General features: G+C 44.7%; 1 protein-coding gene across 2 annotated transcripts in view; it reads left to right on the forward strand.

The window, feature by feature from the left end:
* DOCK11 (dedicator of cytokinesis 11) overlaps nucleotides 1-22,871 on the forward strand; it is a 1,219,508-nt gene that overhangs the window by 338,884 nt on the left and 857,753 nt on the right. For both annotated transcript variants that reach the window (XM_078688544.1, XM_078688546.1), the window contains exon 11: nucleotides 2,317-2,454. In XM_078688544.1, coding sequence (XP_078544670.1) covers nucleotides 2,317-2,454 — 138 coding nt within the window. The remainder of the gene's footprint in view (nucleotides 1-2,316; nucleotides 2,455-22,871) is intronic.

Genomic DNA, 22,871 nt, shown 5'->3' on the forward strand with positions numbered 1-22,871 from the left:
CTGTCCTGAATAGCTATTTATTATGGAAAGTGGTACCACACCGTTGTTTCATAATTTGCCTTTGCCGCATAATGTAATCAATCATGTTGCCTAAGCTGGTCACCTACTACTGCACAATCCAGTGGTGTTTAAGTTAAATGCCACATCAAATGTCTACACCACAACACTTGATACAGAAAAAGACAGCACTGTTAATATACTTCTTTGTGCTTTACACATGCTGGACTTTCTCTAAAGGTGCTGCTACACAAACATCTGTGGATACATGTCTTTAACGTGCCCCATTTCAAAAATTAATCTTTGATTGAACAAATGAGAATTTATGTAAATTAGACCAAGTGTGAATTCAAACTCATAAGCACATTAAATATCCTGCTTCACGTTTGTGCAAAATAGGTCATTTTAAAGCGGTGGTTTGTATCAATGGCAATGTGTCACTTATTTATTTAATAAAGGGCCAGGGCAAGGATTTCTGTTTCCCTAGGCAAAACGAAAATGTTCCTGACTCTCACTTGGTAATAGTGATGCATATATTTTTTTTGTGAGAACAACCTGAGGTCATAGCAGAGGTTTACTTAGGCATTCGTCCAGTTGTGCAATGCTGTAAGCTTGCCTTTTCAATCAATCAGTCATTTGTAGAGCGCGCTACTCACTCGTGAGGGTCTCAAGGCGCTAGGGGGTGGGGGGTGACGCAGCTACTGGTCGAACAGCCAGGTCTTGAGGAGTCACCTGAAGGTCAGCAGGGCCTGGATCTGTCGCAGGTGGAATGGGGAGGGTGTTCCATGTCTTGGCAGCGAGGTGGGAGAATGACCTGCGCCGGTAGTCGTTCGGCGAATGCGTGGGACGGTGGCGAGGTCGGCGGAGAGAAGCTGGCGGTTCGGGGTGTAGAAGGTAAGTCGTTCATTGAGGTAGTCTGGTCCGGCGTTGTGGAGAGCTTTGTGCGCGTGGGTGAGGAGCTTGAAGGTGATCCTCTTGTTGTCCGGAAGCCAGGGCAGGTCTCTCACATGGGCGGTGATGTGACTGTAGCAGGGGATTCTGAAAATGAGGCGTGCGTAGGCGTTTAGCATGCGTTGGAGTTGTTTCTGGAGTTTTGCCGTGGTTCCCGCGTAGAGGGTGTTGCCGTAGTCCAGCCTGCTGCTGACAGGGGCTTGGGTGACAGTCCTTCTGGTTTCGGTGGGGATCCATCTGTAGTTCTTGCTGAGCATGCATAGGGTGTTGAAGTAGGTGGAGGAAACAGTGTTGACTTGCTCGGTCATAGAGAGCGTTGAGTCCAGGATGAACCCCAGGTTGCGTGCGAGGTTGGTGTGTGTAGGGGCCGCTCCCAACGTAGTCGGCCACCAGGAGTCATCCCATGCGCAGGGGGAGGAGCCGAGGATGAGGATCTCAATTTTGTCAGAGTTTAGTTTCAGACGGCTGGTCTTCATCCACTCTGCGATGGCCTTCATTCCCTCATGAAGGTTCGATTTGACAGTGGTTGGGTCCTTGGTGAGGGAGAGGATCAGCTGGGTGTCATCGGCGTATGAGATGGTGTTGAGGTGGTGCGCTCGGACGCGTCGGCGAGCGGTGCCATATAGATGTTGAAGAGGGTCGGGCTGAGGTATGATCGTTGGGGTACGCCACAGGTGATCGTGGTGGCTTCGGATCGGAAAGGGGGAGGCGGACTCTCTGGGTTCTGCGGGTGAGGAAGGAGGTGATCCAGTTCAGGGTTTTGTCACGGATCCTTGCGTCGTGGAGGCATAAACACAGGGTGTGGTGGCAGACAGTGTCGAAGGCGCCCGGGAGGTCTAGTAGGATAAGGGCCGGTGTTTTGCCGTTGTCCAGAAGGGTCCTGTTGTTGGTGGCGGCGATGAGGGCAGTTTCGGTGCCCTCACCTTAGGTCTGAGTATAAGCTCAGATCTCGCCCCTCTAGGGTGTGCACCCAAAACTACAGCAGCTTATTCGGTGCAAAATGGATTCTGCACCATATTTATTTCGTCCTCTTAAAACAGTTGTAGAAATGTATATGCTGCTTCCCTGTGTAAGCACAAGCAGGCAGTATTGAGGCAGCCTATGAGAAGAGATCTGCTCTCTTTGACTTTTTTGAAATATTTTTACCATATATATTTATATAAAAAGTATTTTCACTGAATTATATTTCAAGATTCAGTTCCTTTGTATCATTACATAAACAATGAAATGGTCCCCATTTGCGTTGCCTCCAACCAGTGTGACAAATCCTGCAGCTCTGTAGTTAATTCAAATTTCTGTTAGCTCCTAGCAAATAGAAGTGGTTAGGAAACTTTGTAACTTACCAAATGTGTTCCATTTGTTTTCCAGAGGCTAGATTTCTCGGGAATTGAACCAGACATCAAACCATTTGAAGAGAAGTGCAGTCGTCGCTTCATTGTGAACTGCCACGATCTGTTGTTCAATCTGTGTTGCATGAATAACGAATCAGACGGGTCATTGCAAAACGTATGTAGTTCAATGTTTACTGTTCTCTATATTTCAAATTGTTTAGAAAAAACAACTGTGCATGTATTTGTGGCTGTTTCCCACCCACAGATCAAACAATGCCTGTTCTAGATATCATCTTGAAGAAAGGAGAGGGGGGCGTTCCTGGCAGGAGGTTTTGTTAAAGATTTTGGCCTCATTTATGTGGGCCCTTGGACCATCGGAACGTAAAGTTTTGTGAAGTTCTGTGGCGCATGAGCCTGCTCCATATTTACGAGACAGCACTAAGCCACTGTTTTTGGCTTAATGCTGCTTCATACATTTAGTTTTGTTTAACACAGTTTTCTGCGTTTCTGGGGGTGTTCCCAAAAATATCCATGGCTATGTGACACTGCCCCAGATTTACGAGAGATCGTAACTCTGAGGCAGCGCCAAAAACCTACACCTCCCCAGGGGAGGCATAAGGGAAACGCAACAAGTAGAAAAATCTTTATTTCTCCTCATTTGTCCTTTTTCTATGTGTGCTGCATTCTGTAGTACACATAGAAAGAGGAAAAAGCTTCTTGTGATTGTTTAAGTGCAGGAAGGTTTCCCTTCCTGCACAAAAATAATCATCCCTACAACGCAGGCACCCTGGCCCCAGGGTGCAAAGGTGCCTGCGTTGGCGCACGACAGCCCATTGTGCACTGGTGCAGGGGAAAGGACAGGAATGCGCTGTATCTGATAGATATAGCACATTCCTGCCCTTTTCTTTTGCCTTAGGCCAGTGCAGAAGGAAGGCCTGCGGCGATGCACAACGGCAAAACCTCATAAATGAGGCCCTCTATGGACAATTCAGCTCACACAAAGGGGCATATGTACGAGAAAATGTTGAAGCGGAGAGCTGCGCCAAATTTGACAGCACCGACACAAGAATACGGCGCACCTCTATGTTTTCTCTAGCACAGGTGCTAAATTTAGCTGCCTAGCGCCAACGCAGGTACCCTTGCACCATGGTGTCCCTACATTTCCGAAAATTATTGTTTATGTACAGGACGGTGTCCTTTCTGCACATAAACAGTCACTACTAGTGATTTATTACGTCTATGTGTGCTGCAAATTGGAGCACACATAGAAGTAGCAAATCGTCAATATTTAATGATTGTTTATGTGCAGAAAGGGACATCTTCCTGCACATAAACAATCATTTTCTGGCATTCGTTTTTGTCGCTGCCTCAGATTTACATCTTCTTGTAAATCTGGAGCAGCACCAAAAGCAATGGGTGTTGCGGTGGAATGCCCACCACAACACCAATTACACGCCCCTTTCACATTTAGTAATACGTGTAAAGGGGCCTTATTTACAAGGCGGCGTTAAGCCACAAAAAGTGGCTTAACGCTGCTTTGTAAATATGGAGAAGGGCATATCACAAGGTAGTCTGTATCTATATTGGAATATCATGCTACCTTATTATTGTAGCCAAAATATTGAAGACAAAAATATCGAAAGGTAAGTGCATATAGGAAATATAGACAAGAAAAGAGAGAAGGTAACATGGAAAGAGGGCGCTCAGCTGTGAGTATGGCTCTATTATAGGTTCAGAATTATCCCAGGGACTGCTACAAGGCGGGAAAGGAAGGTTACCCAACTTCCTTAATTTATCCTGGATAAATCCAAGATGTAAAACTGAATTGGAAATCCTGCCGAGCAGTCTAACATCAGATTGTTATCTTCAAAAACAACAGAAATTGTATTTATCAAAATTCGAATGACAAATATAAGAACGAAAGTACAATTCCTCATCGAATAAACAGTCAACACCAGAATCCTGAAGTACGTTGATCCGTGTTTAAATATCAAATTTCAGAGTTCAATCCAGATTTTTTCAGATTCTCAAGTCCTTTATTCACTCAAAGTATTCTCAAAGTTCATTCCAAATTTCTCAAAATCAGAATCCAAATTTCACAAGTTTCAAAGAACATCCACAGCAGCCAACACGTGTTTCGTTGGGCATTTGTCTATGCCAATCAACTTCCTCAGGGCTGCAAGCCAAAATAATACAAAATAAACTAATGTAAAGAATTATATAATATAATAGTAGAGGTAATCCAATTATTTACGAAAAGGTTAAGTTGTACTCCAAAAGAAATCACCACCTAGGTGAAAAGATAAAGCATAGTACCCTCATTACAGTGACAAACCATAACTGTACACACATTATGTGGATCCCGGTGTAAAGTCATGATTAACAGAAAAACATTCTGCCATTGCGCCAAATTCGTATCACATAAGTATATTACCTCAATCAGAATAGATTATCCATTAGTGTCAAGTTACTTCCAGCACACGTTTATCACGACAATCATCAGTATCTGGAATGATACAGGGAGGCTCTAAGCTATGTCACCACAATTTACTCGTTGTACACCAAATGGTTATCATGGACTTATAGCTATCTATATTACATTCAACAGTGGTATCGTTAAACATAGCACAAATAGCACAAATAATGAATAATAAATAGTACCTCTCCACTTTTCCACTCCCACCAATATCTCATATAGTAACGATGTATTAATTTCTCAATGGATCTGTCAGAAAAGATCGCAAAGTCAAAATCCTGTTTGTCTCATTATATTACAGCAAACGTAAATGGTAACACCGAACTTCCCTTACCTAAGTCTCAATAGGTAAGCGTCCAATGCTCTCTTTCCGTAATAGAAATTTCCGTGATAATTAAATTGCAGGGTCTATAAAAGAAGAACCACATTTTAAGAGGTCTTCCAACATTAAATCTATTCATATTGGTGCTTTAATTTAGGAGAATACTCTTACCTATATCCCTATTCGAAGTTTCAGTGTATGTCTCCCCAGAATATCGGCTATCGGCGTGTTCCATGGCCGCCATCTTCCTTAAGTATCACCTCGTAAGGTGCTTCAACTCCTGTTAGGTGGCACGTTTTTTCACCGCCATCTTAGAGTGTGTTATCCTGAAGTTATCAGTTATCGGCGTGTACAATGGCCGCCACCTTTCTAAGTGCCTCTCTGTCCGGTACTTCAACTACCAGTAGTGGCGTGTTATTTCACCGCCATCTTGAAGTGGCTAGTGAATCCATTAGAGAGGTACAAGTCTAAGTTCTCATGCCGGTTATTGTAACCAGAGCAATTAACAATTTATCAACAGAGGATTTATTATTAGAAACTCTGTTTGCATTTGAAATACCCAAGTATCATCTTACAGTTATATATCCAATCTGTTAAAGATTGGATATATAACTGTAAGATGATACTTGGGTATTTCAAATGCAAATGCCATGACTCCTTTGTTATTTAGCTGAGTTCGCTTCTATTAATGTCATTTACAGGAATGACGCGGGATGCTCAACGCATTGTCACCACTTATTAAATTAAGTTAGAATTACATAATTACTATATTGATTTGGATCGGGAGAAATATGTAACAATTGGAACCTGCACTGTTCCGTTTTTTATCGTTTGGAATCACGATCTTCTCAATTTTTGAATACCAACATTAATATTATTCTTTATATTTTTAAACAGAGTGCTTCTAATAATAAATCCTCTGTTGATAAATTGTTAATTGCTCTGGTTACAATAACCGACATGAGAACTTAGACTTGTACCTCTCTAATGGATTCACTAGCCACTTCAAGATGGCGGTGAAATAACACGCCACTACTGGTACTTGAAGTACTGGACAGAGAGGCACTTAGAAAGGTGGCGGCCATTGTACACGCCGATAACTGATAACTTCAGGATAACACACTCTAAGATGGCGGTGAAAAAACGTGCCACCTAACAGGAGTTGAAGCACCTTACGAGGTGATACTTAAGGAAGATGGCGGCCATGGAACACGCCGATAGCCGATATTCTGGGGAGACATACACTGAAACTTCGAATAGGGATATAGGTAAGAGTATTCTCCTAAATTAAAGCACCAATATGAATAGATTTAATGTTGGAAGACCTCTTAAAATGTGGTTCTTCTTTTATAGACCCTGCAATTTAATTATCACGGAAATTTCTATTACGGAAAGAGAGCATTGGACGCTTACCTATTGAGACTTAGGTAAGGGAAGTTCGGTGTTACCATTTACGTTTGCTGTAATATAATGAGACAAACAGGATTTTGACTTTGCGATCTTTTCTGACAGATCCATTGAGAAATTAATACATCGTTACTATATGAGATATTGGTGGGAGTGGAAAAGTGGAGAGGTACTATTTATTATTCATTATTTGTGCTATTTGTGCTATGTTTAACGATACCACTGTTGAATGTAATATAGATAGCTATAAGTCCATGATAACCATTTGGTGTACAACGAGTAAATTGTGGTGACATAGCTTAGAGCCTCCCTGTATCATTCCAGATACTGACGATTGTCGTGATAAACGTGTGCTGGAAGTAACTTGACACTAATGGATAATCTATTCTGATTGAGGTAATATACTTATGTGATACGAATTTGGCGCAATGGCAGAATGTTTTTCTGTTAATCATGACTTTACACCGGGATCCACATAATGTGTGTACAGTTATGGTTTGTCACTGTAATGAGGGTACTATGCTTTATCTTTTCACCTAGGTGGTGATTTCTTTTGGAGTACAACTTAACCTTTTCGTAAATAATTGGATTACCTCTACTATTATATTATATAATTCTTTACATTAGTTTATTTTGTATTATTTTGGCTTGCAGCCCTGAGGAAGTTGATTGGCATAGACAAATGCCCAACGAAACACGTGTTGGCTGCTGTGGATGTTCTTTGAAACTTGTGAAATTTGGATTCTGATTTTGAGAAATTTGGAATGAACTTTGAGAATACTTTGAGTGAATAAAGGACTTGAGAATCTGAAAAAATCTGGATTGAACTCTGAAATTTGATATTTAAACACGGATCAACGTACTTCAGGATTCTGGTGTTGACTGTTTATTCGATGAGGAATTGTACTTTCGTTCTTATATTTGTCATTCGAATTTTGATAAATACAATTTCTGTTGTTTTTGAAGATAACAATCTGATGTTAGACTGCTCGGCAGGATTTCCAATTCTGCATATAGGAAATATAGATTCACTATTCTTAACTCTTTATGGTACATATATGTGATGTTAGGTATAGAAAAGCTATACATGCTTACCTGTCAATATTTTTGTCCTCACTTTTGTGGTTATTATATGTAGGTAACAAGTTATTCACTACTCGACATGTTGGCAAAAAATCTCTCTCCCCCCACCACTTGCAGATGTAGAACGTTATTGGCATTTGAATTACAGTTCGAGGAGGTAAGAAGAATAGTCCATCAATCAGCCAACCAATTATCATTAATCACACATAGAGATTAATGACAAAACGTAGCTTAAGTCATTACTTTCTAGGGGAATATCATTCTTTTGTTCACAGTGCCGTCACCCACCTTCATGGAATGTTTCATCATCATAGGGCTTGCTGTCAACACCTACTTTTACAATAGTGCGCACAACAGTGGAGGTCTCAGATATATTAATCTCTAGAACAATACTTACGGATCATTGTGCTACAGAATTTGTTAAAACTGTCTAAAGTGATGCCCATTTTGTTTGATTTTATTTCTGGGCTTCCTTTGACAGGATTAAAATAACAAGCATTGGTAAATGCAATAGGTTTCGCCTGTGTAATAATTAATAAGCTGTATTTTGTTGTAAGTTGTAGCTTGGTGAGCAGTTGTGCAATATAAATTACTGAAACTCTGTTAATGAAGGAAACTGATTTGGATTTGCCCATAGCACAGGATTCAGCACACGTCCATGAACCTTCATGGTAACCCCTAGTGCACGTATGAATCAAATCAAATCAAATCAAACTTTATTTCGATTGAATTTACAATCATGAAAGTTCAACGTAATAGATAATTTTTCAACAGTTAAAAGAGAAAAGAAAAGCACTATTAATTGATATATACAAAGATATAAAATTAGTTATAAAATTAGTATTTCCTGGCGTCAACTGTACATTAGGAACCTATGTGTTCCCTGTGAGAGTTATACACACAATAAACAAAATATTTTACGATGCAGAGACAGCAGATAGAGAGCGAATTTTCAAGCAAGCCTTTAAGAAGCAGGCTATAGATTTGGCAACATATGGTGTATCTAAAAACTGTAATGCCAAAAGGGCTGGTCTACATCTTCTCAGCCCAAACTGACGTAGTAGTGGAACCAGCCAGCGTTTACGCGGGGTCTCATACAAGCTACAAAATAATGTTATGTGCAGGGTGGACTGAACAGAACGATCGTCACAGGGACATCTGGTTAGTTCACGAGACCAGTCTAGAGGCAGGGGGAACGACACAAGACGGTAAAAACAATCAAATCGAAATCTGGTTAAAACATATCTATCGTAATTTGATAAATAAAAAGACAGATATGGTTGCATACCAAAGGAGGATTGTGCCATCATTAGATGGGTATTAGTATGTTTACCGATTTCAGAACACATACGTAAAGCTCTTAAATGGGTAGCACATAGGTTCTTCAGAGACTTTCTTGAAATAGACGTTAATGAGACAGGGTTTGAGAAAAACGCAGGGCAGTTCAGATCATTCAGGAAATTAAAAACATACAAAAGCCAAGGGATCCTTTTCCAGTGAGCCAGTGTCAAGCAATCGGTGATTAACAACCGAGTAAGGAGACATTGCTCCTTAGTCCAGATACGGTGCCAGAGGAGGATCGGTTGGTATCTGATGGTATCAGTAATATAATCCCAGCCGAGCTCAACGTGGCTGCCGTAGTTGGGGGCACTGCGAGGGAGAGCTAATACATATTTTAAGAAATCATTTTCAATAACTTGGATCTCATTAACGGGAGCATAGCCCCATACCCCCGCTCAATAAGTGGCCACACTCAGGCATTTGGCTTGATATATTTTCATAAGTACAGCAGGGGCAGGTTTACCCAATTTCCTAGAGAATGAAGACAGCGCCGTTGTAGTGCGCTGAAATTGCAGTGTCTTACTGGAGGTGGCAGGTTTCCACGACATCCGGTCATCAATAAGAATCCCTAGATATGGATATTTTCTAGCAGATTCTAACCTAGTGCTGTCGATATAGAGAGGCTTACATTTAAAAGCTTTTTTGCCAATTTGCATAACGAAGGTCTTGGTTTTATTGACTTTTAGACCTAACGAAAGCATATACTGACAGTACTTATCCAGTTGGAGCTGGAGTTGGATTGGTGTTCTCGCTAGGATGACTGAATCGTCGGCGTACAATAACGCGGGGATTGGGCGGGTATTTATGCATGGAAGATCTTTACTGTCCACCAGCATCGCTTGCTCCAGTGCATTTGTGTAGATATTAAATAGGAATGGAGCAAGGACGCACCCCTGCCTAACGCCCTTTGTGATGTTAAAAGTATCCGATAGCTCACCGTTTATGCCATACCTCACGCGAGCGTTAGCATCCGAATAGAGCTCACGTAAGAATTTCAAAAGTGGAGGATCAATACCGAGGTTGTACAGGATCTCCCATAATTTAGAGTGAATAACGCAGTCAAAGGCGGAGCTTAAGTCCACATAGACCAGGTAAAGCTTACCGCCTTTGGCCCACGCATATTTGCCCATGAGTAGAGTCAGGTTGAGGGCCTGCTCAACAGTACCCAATCCCTCTTGGAACCCGAACTGTAAGTCTGTTAAGATCTTCTTCTCCGTGGCCCAATCCTGGAGGCGTTCCAGAATTAGTCTCCCGGCAACCTTGCCCAGCGAGTCCAAGAGGGAAATGGGTCTGTAACAGGCCGGGTTGTCGCGATCACCCTTTTTAAAAATAGGTAAAAGCACTGAGGAAGACTAAGAATCGATAAGACCAACCTGCTGTGCTGCTGACATCACTTGCGTGACAATAGGAGCCCATAAGTCTAGGTTGCTCACAAAGATGTTGAGAGGGACTCCGTCCGGGCCGGGAGCTTTCCCGGTCTTTGAGGAAGTCAGCGCGGTAGTCACCTCCACTAGATCGAAGTTGATGTCGATAGGATAGATATTATCCTTGGAGATGTCTGGCTCCTCAGGACTTGTGGTATCAGGTATTAAAAGGGAGTCCCCAAAGATCTCTGAATAGTGAGCTACCCATTTTCCAGCGGGAACCGCCACGTCCAAGTGGCGGACAGCTGAGTCATTCGCTAAAAAGGGAGTCTTAACTGTGCGCCAGAACAAAGTGGAATTCTTGTTCCCAGCACTCTCATGCAATTGCGCCCAGAGATTATTTTTTAGTTCCTGTTTGCGAGTTTTTTGGGCCAGCTTATATTTCTTTCTTAGTGAAGCTATTAATGTCAGGTCTCTATCTTGGCTATGTAATGCACGTTTGAGTGCACTGAGGGCTTTGCGACAATGAGAGTCAAACCACCCCCGGGAGTCCTTATCAAATTTCTTATGCTGGCAAGTAAGCTCCAATCGAATAGCTTCTAGGATATTCGCAAAACTGGAGAGAATCAGCTGGGGAGAAGAGGACTCCGCCAGACAGTTAGAGATTGATGGCAAAGTTTTTTGAATAATACTGCGGGTGACCTCGATGGGGTTAATTTTTGACCATTTTACTGCGAAACCGTTAGTTTTACTCATCTCCAAGGAACGTTGTGTTAGTAGACTATCCTTGGGGTGAGAGGACGGAACTGAGTTGAATGTAATAGTGATACTATTAGAATAATGATCACTAGAAGGGTCAGTTCCAGTTGCAAAATTTTTTAAACGGGAATTAAAGGTTTGGGAACAAAGAATATAATCAATAATGGAAGTGAGACCTCTGCCGTGAAAGGTCGGCTTAAATTCAGCGACAGGATTCACTAGTTCATTAGCGAATTCAAGGGCTAGTGAAAATAGACAGTTGTTGAAGCCGATCCCAGTACTAGAATGGGAAAAATGGGTGATGGGAAGATCGTGCTCATCTTGGAGCCCACAAATACCTTTTTTATAGTCACTGGACAGATGAACATTAAAATCCCCACCCCACACAACATAACATTGCAAATGTGAGTTCTTAGTCATCTGATCTTGCAGATATGAAGAAATTTCGATCAGTGACTTTACACAATCATTGGGTGAAGAATTGTTATACATGTTAACAAAATAATAATTAGAATTTTTGTCAGGGGCAAGCTTGAGGATTTGGTAGGTTGGGGACACCATGGGTACTACATTAATCGAAAATGAAATTTGATTGGAGACATAGACAGCTAAGCCTCCCTTAGGTCTTCCATGGATAGACGGGGTGGCAGCAGTATGAAAAGTTTTATAACCCAAGATGTGAATAGGGTCAATTGCCCAGGTCTCCTGGAAGCAAGCTAGTTTATGTCTGTTAACCACGTCTATCCAGGACTGGAGAAGTATCTTAGTTCTAAGCCCCGCAGTATTCCAGAAAATTACTGGAAAATCCCAGGTTGATATTAGGGAAGAATTTACACCTTGAGAGTAAGCAGGGGGTGGTAAGTCACCGGACTGGATAGTTGGAGGGGAGGTAGAGGAGATACGGTTGGGGTCTAAAAGTGTGGGGGAGAGATGTTGATACCTAATATCTGTCTCCTCGGAATAGGATGAGTGAGCATGGCGAAGATCTTGTAACCGAGAAGCTATTGGTTGAAAAGGTGAGCTTGACAAGGGGGTACGAGGGTTACTGAGAAAGCCAGGTGATAATGTCGGGATATGCTTTGACGGCGTGACTTCACTGGTTTTAGATTTATGAGGTCTCTGAGTATTAATGGTAGCTATAATGATTGGAGTGATTGGAGAGGAGACTGGTGGTCAGTCGACCATCTCTAAACAATCGTATCTATTGGATAGTAATGGACCATTCCAGTTGGAGAAATTTCCTGGCACTGAGTTGTTAAATCCATAGCCTGGCCATTGACCACGATCTCTATTTCTGTCCCAATTTCCTGCTCTTGACCAGCTCCATAGCGGGCCGGGATTGGGTCGGGGCACCGGGGGGTAGAAATAGGACAGATTATGTGTAGCTATCCCTTCTGAGGATGTGTGATCACTCCAGGAGCAAATGAGCTCAACTGTATTTGGGTCAGCAAAGTTCACAATGACGCAGTCGCCCTTTAGAGTTTTTGGTGAGGTACCCAACCAGGGCACTCTGCGCACTGTGGTAACTCTGTTGTCCATAAAGTTGGGTAAAGGTCTATTATTGGACAACCAATATATAACTTTGTTTTTTAGTGACCAAACCGATTCGTTCTGGTTGGGGGGGGAGTACCGGAACACCTGTCATGATAACCACGAAAGGTGATGCTTCAGGCGGTAGGTGGATAGGGTGGCCCCTCCTCCTTCGGTTGCTCGGGATGTTGTTAAACCCATCAGAAGTATTAGGAAGGGTAGGGGCCGAAAACTGAAGAGCAGGTGAAGATTTTGATTCAGTGGACAACTGGGACTTAGAGGTAATTAGCGGCTGGGGTACTACCGGATTAGGTGAAATGAGTGGTGCTCGAGGCTTGGTGGAGATTGTGGGTTGCTGATTCTGAGTAGATAACTGCGGAACCTTTTGAATACTAGTAACGGGAGTGGGGACAGTCAGACCGCTGTCGGGTTTTTTCGTGGTTGCCGGAGGAAGTCTCTCCGAAACTGGCTTAGGGACATTTGTGGTGCTCTTGTTGGAATTCAGAGCCGTGAGCAGTTGGGTAAGTTGGGATTGGACCTGGTTCATTGTCTTTTCTATAGGCTTTAGGTGGAGTTTAATTAATTCTCCTATTTTGCTGAACAATAGAATGTCATTACTACGAGTGTTGGGGATTGAAATATCATTCACAGTCATGCAACTCTCGTCGTCGCAGCTACTGGGGCAAAAAGCACTATTGTATGGGTTGTCTGTGGTGGAATTTGTTAAAGTTACTGATGGAGGAGGGAGTGATTGAAGGGGGGTTGGGGCAGGATTTATAATTAGGGAGGAAGGGGGATGAGAAGTGAACGTGGTTAAGGAATTGGAAGTTTGGAGAGGATTAGTTGTTGAATGAGATTTACTAATGTTCCTCTTCCTTTTTTTGGGGATTGCGCCCTCGCGTATGCCCTTTTTGATGGTTGGGGAAGGGGCAGCAGCGGATTGGGTACCGAAAATGTCTGGGGTTTTTTCAAGTGACTGGTGGAGGTCAGAAAGATCTAAAGTTGCTGACAGGTCCACAGTACGAGGGACTGTATGCAAATCTGCGGATACTGTCAAAGGCTGGGGGAGCTCGACTGGGCGCTGCGGTGTTTTAGCGAGAGCCAGTAGACCCAGAGAAGAGCGTCGGGCAATATACAGGTCCTGTGAGACTCTCCGCTCCAGTAGAGTAATACCCTGGTCAATAGCCTCGTTGGCTTTGGTTATAAATTGGTCTATTGGCCCGATAACCTCAGCAGCAGACAGGGCTTGTTTTTTCACAGTATTCCTTGTAGTTCTGGGAGACATGATAACAACAATATGTGGTGCAGTGGGTGGACTTTAAATACTATTTGCAAGCTAAGTGCAGAATAATGTGAATATACATACAATTTCGGTGGAAGTGAAGGAACAAACAAACGTTAAAGGGGAGGCCCAGTCCAGTCCTGCCCGGTCTTGAACGGGCTTAAACGGGCCCGCCCTTGGCCCGGGTTTCGCACCGTGCTCCGTCCCGCGCGCGTCCCGCGCCGCGGAGTAGTGCCTGCTACTTATAACCGTAATAGAAAAGGGCGGGGCCGCCGGGGGAAGAGGCACCAGCTGTACTAGTTCTGGGATTGCTGGTCCTCGCAGTCCCCCGAGCGGAGTAGTTCCTGTGTTAAACCTCTCGAGCCTTAACCCACGACGCTCCCAGCTGGGAGCGGTATGTGCTTCTGCCGAATGTAGAGAGCGCTCCCACCAGCGAGAGCGGGCGAGTGGGGAGGCGAGATGGTCCGGTGGGCAGCGGAAAAGTGGAGCGAAGATTCCTCAATTTAGAGTTAAAAGAGCAAAGTGAGCGGCACCCGCGGAGCGGGTGTCGCGAAAAGTAAATAGCCTGGAGGTGGAGGGCGGGGCCGCCGGGGGAAGAGGCACCAGCTGTACTAGTTCTGGGATTGCTGGTCCTCGCAGTCCCCCGAGCGGAGTAGTTCCTGTGTTAAACCTCTCGAGCCTCAACCCACGGCGCTCCCAGCTGGGAGCGGTATGTGCTTCTGCCGAATGCAGAGAGCGCTCCCACCAGCGAGAGCGGGCGAGTGGGGAGGCGAGATGGTCCGGTGGGCAGCGGAAAAGTGGAGCGAAGATTCCTCAGTTTAGAGTTAAAAGAGCAAAGTGAGCGGCACCCGCGGAGCGGGTGTCGCGAAAAGTAAATAGCCTGGAGGTGGAGGGCGGGGCCGCCGGGGGAAGAGGCACCAGCTGTACTAGTTCTGGGATTGCTGGTCCTCGCAGTCCCCCGAGCGGAGTAGTTCCTGTGTTAAACCTCTCGAGCCTCAACCCACGGCGCTCCCAGCTGGGAGCGGTATGTGCTTCTGCCGAATGCAGAGAGCGCTCCCACCAGCGAGAGCGGGCGAGTGGGGAGGCGAGATGGTCCGGTGGGCAGCGGAAAAGTGGAGCGAAGATTCCTCAGTTTAGAGTTAAAAGAGCAAAGTGAGCGGCACCCGCGGAGCGGGTGTCGCGAAAAGTAAATAGCCTGGAGGTGGAGGGCGGGGCCGCCGGGGGAAGAGGCACCAGCTGTACTAGTTCTGGGATTGCTGGTCCTCGCAGTCCCCCGAGCGGAGTAGTTCCTGTGTTAAACCTCTCGAGCCTCAACCCACGGCGCTCCCAGCTGGGAGCGGTATGTGCTTCTGCCGAATGCAGAGAGCGCTCCCACCAGCGAGAGCGGGCGAGTGGGGAGGCGAGATGGTCCGGTGGGCAGCGGAAAAGTGGAGCGAAGATTCCTCAGTTTAGAGTTAAAAGAGCAAAGTGAGCACGTATGTACTAACACTGACGTACACCTAACTGTTAAACTAATATATTTTTGAAAATCAACCCTGAATACAAAAATGAAAATAGGCAGCAGGTCATATGACATCAGACAGTTCAGGTTGAAATGTACTAGACGGAAACTGCAGCAGGGACCTTTCAAGGCTCAGTCGAATCATCCAATATATAACCAACATATCATCTGAGCGGAAAGCAATTGTAGGTGTCACAAGAGCAGCAATACCATACATTTCACATAAAAAATGAGTAAACTACAAACAGTCAGCAAAACAATATGTTAAAATGAATTGTAATTTCAGATGAGAGGAACCGTAGATTGTTGTCATGGTCATGTGACATTATACATTTCCAGCAGATGCCATGACAGTAAAGGTTGCGAGGAAGCCTGTCTACATCTGGCAGCCGCACAATGCATACATATATTACAGAACAGCTGGGGACCTCAGCCATTACACAGGATGTCGCTATGGTGATTTTAAGGAGTGTCTGACCACCATCTTTGTGGACTGCTATTTAACATCTGGGCAATCATAATATGAACACAGAATAGTTCATTAGGGTTCGATATCTGGGAAGTACAGTCTTCAGATGTAGAAGTTTTGAACGATGAAAGGGCAACATCTACTGCCATTTTCAGGCAAAGCATTTTATGACACTCAGACTAACTGAGATTACAGGAGAAAGTGATAGTGAGAGAGTTGCTCTTAAGGGACATTAGCACTACGCTGTCATTCTCACTTGCAAAGCTCATCGCTGCCAATGGTGTGGTGCTGTAGCACTCTTTTAGAGGGTGATATCAGTGAGGTATCCTGTATGCCAGCTTTTATCAGACTACAGGGAACACGATGCATCCCCTGCAAATTACAGAATCACAAGAGGTGACTCACATCTCACATTCACATCCCAATGAGCACTTGGGCCGTTTGTCACCCATGCGGTACTTAATTTGTGAAAAAACGTATGTGCCAGGGCCCTTCTCAAGAGGCCACTGCAGCCTGCACCACCCATTGCATCTGCCATCACTGACAATAGCATAACCAATTAAACTACTAACCATCACACTCCTACAAGTGTCAAAATTCTGCCTATTCTAGGCCATCCAAACCTATACTAATACTGTGAGTGGCAGGTAATATTCTTCTTTCATGTCTATCTACTTAATGAACCCTGTTGTTGTGCTCCTCTAAAAATTAGGAAGACAGCGCCACCATGTGGTGGACTGTCACTAGTACCGGCACAGAGCACCGGAATTCACCAGCTCAAAGTAAGCACTGCACCTATGGAACAAACCCAAGGCAGAGCTGAGGCCAAGTTGTAAAGGGCACAGAGAAAGACCTGGAGCCTGGTGTCCTAGGCGAGCATCAAGACCATATTGTATCAGTTGTCAGAGGCAAGGTACAGCCATAAGTACACTTTCAGCTTCATGTAACCACACCAAACTCAGAGAGGTGGTATTTACCACTCCCGGTAAGTATCCCATCCTGGGGCACTTGTACTCACAGGTGCAGTAATTATTGCACACCCACTGTTCTTCTCTGACAGCTTTTGCAGGTCAAAATTGCCAAAATGTATTAGGAGGGGGACTGGTGAGTGCGTACAGAGATAAAAGTCTGATGCACCAAAGGGAACCACCATTAAATAGTATTTAAAATCCTTATAGATGGGGCCAAAGAACCACAGTATACCTAGTAACAAGTGAAGCATGTATCTTACCTTAATATAGAGAGGAGTGGTGTAGGCACAGGCAATACTTCTGATAACCGTCCTGTTTCCCAGGCAGCTAGAAAACCTAACCCCGATACTCCCACGCCTTTTGCGTGGGAGTATCGGGGGTGGGCTTAGGGCTGAAAGCGAGTCTTGGAGACCCCAATACGTTCCAAGCTTCGAATACAAATATGTTATAAACATGGACAAATCTGGGATGGTGTCAATGAATATGTAACCAGCTCATTAAGGTGTGTACAATAACCCAGGCCATGTACATCCAGGTAAAGCGGAGCGCAGTATGTTGGAATGAGTGTTAGGGAAGCTGCATGATGTCAACTTGCAGAAGACATCCAGATTTAAAGGCGGTATAAAATGAAAATACGGGTTTCGTGTTCCACCCATTAGAGAAAAGTCTGATGCACTGAAGGGAACTACCCGGCCAAGCAGGAGAAACCTTTTTAGGCACAATGGACCCCCATCCTGGGCCTTGGGCGGTGCACAGACTGACTGACAGAGCCCAGGGTGGTAGAGCCCGCCCCTGGGCCCACTGGGGAACCAGGGCCCGGTCGGAGCTCCTGGACCCAAACGCACAGGGGATTACTCCCCGGGACCGTGGTAGCCCATCCAAGGGGCCTGGCCATGTGGTGAGCCGGAAGGTGAAGCCCAGGATTGGGGGCAACAATCCACCTGGGCCTCGGTCATAGCTTCATAACCAACCAAGCAAGAGAAGCCTCCCTGGGTCCGATGGACAAGACATCCAGATTTAAAGGTAGTATAAAATGAAAATACAGGTTTAGTGTTCCACCCACCGGAGACAATTCCGATGCACCAAAGGGAACTATCCGACCAAGCAGGAGAAACCTCCCCAGGTCCGATGGACCCCATCCCAGGCCCTTGTCAGTGGGGCAGGCTGGAGGACGGAACCCAGAGTGGGAGCGACTGCCACGGGGCCTAACGGGCCCCGGTCAGAGGTCCTGGACCTGGCTGTCCAGGGAAGGCCTCCCCGGGCCTGCAAGGTCCTCTCCCGGGCACTCTGCAATGTGACAGGCCTGATGATGGTGATCAGGATAGGGGAGCCCCCACCCCATGGCCCGCCAGGGCCGAGGTGGCCATCTGGTCGCTGGGTGAGAACCGTCAGACCACAAGGGGCTCCAGGGTACCCAGTCAAATAGCCACATTTTCTTGCTGTACAATTAGCAAAGCTTCCTTCAACCAGAGGCTCAGTGGATTGACAAATTGGCTGCAGTAGCCCTTTATCATGGATTATGTGAGGTGCTGAAAGACGCACTATCACTTGTAGTCCATTAACTGCAACATGCTCATTGACTTAATGTAACAAATGAAAGCAGAACAAATGGCTCAACGTACGAAAAAGAGATGGGGAAAAGGACTATTTCCCACACAGTCACTTTAAGGCAGTAGGATTGAACAAAACAGCAAGAAATCTATTTAGACAGGGTCAGTGAAAATGCATCTCACCAAGAAAGAAAAAAAAGCAGATGGAAGGAATTTTGTTTGCAAATGTCCTTTGCGTCAGAACATTTAGCAAGGCCTATGTCAATAGGTGAACCCCATAGGAGTCTGATTTCTATATAAGAACTTGCCTCTAAGTAAAAAACACACTGTCATGTATTTGATACTATTCCAGCACTAACTACTCCTCTCATAATATTTGTACCCAGAAGTACAAAAGGAAGTGAACACCACTTCAGGAAACCCTACGGTGTGTATGTTAGACACTCACTCACTCTATTAGTGACATGTTTCATCACTGGGTCTCATGCTTGTCCGTCAAACCGTGATGGGCTTGGCCATTTTCCAGGGCGCACTTTGGATTTTTTCTTAGTTGGGGCCTTAAGAAAGGCGTAAGAGTACCTTGAACAACCCAGGTATTCCTAAAATAATGGCTGTTCATGTATGAGTAAAAACAAATAGTTGTTGTTGTTGTTGTTGTATAGCTTTATTTCGAAATATTTATCATTTCTTAAAAGCATTACAGTGCAAAAACAATTTTAAAATATAAAGCAGTTGTGCAGATCGACCATCTAATACAAAAAGGCAGTCCAATAACAAACAGTTTAAGATGTACATCTAAAATACATTTATACAGCAAACAGCGATATACCATCATTAAAAAGAGTAAAAAAACACAGCATCAAGTGGCTAAAACCAAAAGAGTCGGAATGGATGACCTTTACTGGAGGAGCAATTTCCTCACAGATCTTATCCTCCAAGCCCATCCCAAAAATGTTGCCAGGCAACAAGCAAACAAGGGATGAGTGTCTGATCTTAGCATCTGTAAGGCCTCCACGTGTGACCGGGTGCCCAGCCTCAAGCAAAGGGGTTTCAGCCATCTGCGGCCAGGGGCAACATACGCTGAACACTCGAACATTAGATGGGCAATGGATTCATCCCTGTTAACACAGAAAGGACAGGTTGCAATGGTTTGCCAGGGTGGTTTCCAGTTCGCTGTCCATGTACCTAGGGGCAGAACTCCAACCCTAAATTTAAAATACAGTGCCCTATCTATTGGGTTGGAGATCAGGTCCAGGTAGGGTTCTCTAAGGGGGAGATCTTTAATAACCAAAAACTCAGCCGCAGATCTACATAGGTTGGAGTGGCTCACTCTCTCATTTCCCACCCATGACCAAAATATTTTCTTTAGCAGCTGTTTAGGTGGTGAGGATCTATTGGCCCAAGCGTCTCCCAAGCCCAGATCGCAAAGGAGGCGCTTTACTTCCACGAGCCAGCTGATCTTATACCAGCCCGGGGTTGAGAGGAGTTCACGTAGTGCATCTGCGTAGCTTGAGAGTTCAGGAACATTCCATATGCGGGCCCATAATAGAAGAGGGCGTAGCTTTGCCTGCTCGGCTATGGAGCGTGTGCCTGTATCAAGTAGGAGAGGAAGAGTGGGAGAGCTGTGAGGTAGCCTCATTAGGTCTTTGTGGAATTTGTTCTCAAGATGGGACAGAGTGTCAAATTTCTGCGTACCCCAGAGCTCTGCCCCGTACAACGCCGCACTCACAGCTTTTGCCCTATAAATATCTAGTATCACCCGGATAGGTTTAAGGGGTGAGGCACGATGTTCTTTTAATAATGCACCTGTGACCCTCCTATGAGTCAGAATGATTTTTTGATGGTGAGCCTTCCAACTCATAGAGTCACAGAGTCGGATGCCTAGATAATCGAATTCCCTCACCCTTTCTAGTGGGACTGAGTCAAGGGTTGGGGGGTGTACTGTCTTCCTAGGGGGGTTCAACACCAGGAACTTGGTTTTGCTGATGTTAATAGCCAAGCCCCTGGAGTCGCAAAACTCCTGGAACCTTGATAGCAACGTTTGGAGACCTAGCGGGGATTTCGAAATCAACAGGGTATCATCTGCAAACAGGAGAGTTGGTATCTTCCTGCCCGCCAGGGAGGGTGCGTCTGCTGGTAATTTAAGAAGATACTCCACCACTCCGTTTAGGTATAGTGAAAACAGAGTGGGGGCTAGCACACACCCCTGGCGGACGCCCCTGTCTACAGAGATGCGAGATGTTTTTTGACCCTGTGCGCCCCATCTAACTTGAGCAAAGTTGCTTTCGTGGAATTTGATGATCAATGCGAGCAAGTACGGGGGGATGCCCAAGCCCTCAAGAACAGCCCACAATTGGTTACGTGGAACTAGGTCAAAGGCAGTCCGAAGATCTATAAAGGCGAGATACAGACTGCCTTTGCCCAGCTTGACCACTTTCCAATAAAGCATTAGAAAACGGAATGTCTGCTCAATCGTGCCAGTACCTGTTCTAAAACCGGCCTGAAAGTCAGACAAGACCTGCTTTTCTTCGGCCCACTGCAAGATCCTCCCTAAAACTACTTTCCCTGCTACCTTCTGGGTAGAATCAAGCAGACTTATGGGACGGTAGTTGGCAGGGTCGTCCCTACAACCTTTTTTAAAAATAGGGACGACTTCCGCACCCCTCCACGAATCTGGGAGGCCTCCGCCAGTCATGGCCTCATTCAAAAGTTGGGCAATGAGTAGGCTCCACACCTCCGAGTTAGTCCGGAGCAAGTCGCCAGGGACGCCATCTGGGCCTGCCGCCTTATTAGGCACAATTGACCAGATAGGTTATTTATACAGAAAAGTCTGGTACCACTTACCAAAATAATCTAAGTGGACACACTTGTAGTTTAGTATTTTTACTTATTTTTCAGTTTTTAGCACTTCGTTTCATAAATGGCTGAAGAAGGGTACATTAAGTGACAACAAAAATGCACATAAAATGTATGCTCATTAAACATAAACTGTACAATCACCATAAGTGAGACATATTTACAAATATACATTAATACAAACCAAACAGTATAAAACGAGAAATGCCTATCCTCATTAAATGTTCAAGGCACCAGTCCTAGTATCAAACCTACAAGCCAGCAGGAAGCTTTTTCAATGTAGTTATTAGCCTGCTAGCTTGCCTATACTGGAATGCACAACTTTCTAGGGTCACAAAATCAGGTTAAATAAATCTTGGATCACACTCCTGATATGCCCTTTGTGTAAATTCTTCCAGTATCGTGCCAACGCGTTTCGGACCCACACGATAATCTGGGGTACTCCTCAGGACCTGGACTGGAAACTTGTCCTGTACTGTACTGTGGCGTGTTTAGCACTGTGTTCCTTCTTGTCTTGTCAGTATTCACCCTTTAGTGATGTCTCCTTGCTGAGGTCGCAGAGGTGAGGATTGAAGATCTGAACGGCAGACGCTGGAGGGACAACGCCGAGTGAAACGCGAGCGACCTCAGCAAGGAGACATCACTAAAGGGTGAATACTGAAAATCCCGCCTACAGAATCGCAGTTTCCCTGACAAGAAGGAACACAGTGCTAAACACGCCACAGTACAGTACAGGACAAGTTTCCAGTCCAGGTCCTGAGGAGTACCCCAGATTATCGTGTGGGTCCGAAACGCGTTGGCACGATACTGGAAGAATTTACACAAAGGGCATATCAGGAGTGTGATCCAAGATTTATTTAACCTGATTTTGTGACCCTAGAAAGTTGTGCATTCCAGTATAGGCAAGCTAGCAGGCTAATAACTACATTGAAAAAGCTTCCTGCTGGCTTGTAGGTTTGATACTAGGACTGGTGCCTTGAACATTTAATGAGGATAGGCATTTCTCGTTTTATACTGTTTGGTTTGTATTAATGTATATTTGTAAATATGTCTCACTTATGGTGATTGTACAGTTTATGTTTAATGAGCATACATTTTATGTGCATTTTTGTTGTCACTTAATGTACCCTTCTTCAGCCATTTATGAAACGAAGTGCTAAAAACTGAAAAATAAGTAAAAATACTAAACTACAAGTGTGTCCACTTAGATTATTTTGGTAAGTGGTACCAGACTTTTCTGTATAAATAACCTATCTGGTCAATTGTTTCTTTGTTGTTTCAGTTTGAGTGGTCTAGGCCAGATATTGCAAAGACCCAAGCCTCATTTGTTTCTCCTGTTATTAGGCACAAGGCACCTGATCGCAACTTCAACCTCCTTGGGTGCAAAAGTGTAGTCTAAATCTATGTTGGCTACCGGCACACTATGACTGGGACCCCTATTCTGACCAAAAGCCCCTAATGGATTAGAATAGAGCTTGGAAAAATGAGCCAACCAGGCCTCCCCTGTAATGTTGCATGTGAGCAGTGAGTCGACCGGTCTATCCCTTCCTCTGAGCAAGGCCCAGAAACCCCTTGAATCCTTTTTGGAGCAGGCGTCCATTAGATCTCTCCAGAAGTTTGTTTCATGGGTATCCTTTGCCACTGCTTGGGCTTTTTTATAATTTTTCCTAGCGAGTGTAAT

Source organism: Lissotriton helveticus, chromosome 4_1 (assembly GCF_964261635.1).
Source record: "Lissotriton helveticus chromosome 4_1, aLisHel1.1, whole genome shotgun sequence".
Taxonomy (NCBI): Eukaryota; Metazoa; Chordata; class Amphibia; order Caudata; family Salamandridae; genus Lissotriton; species Lissotriton helveticus.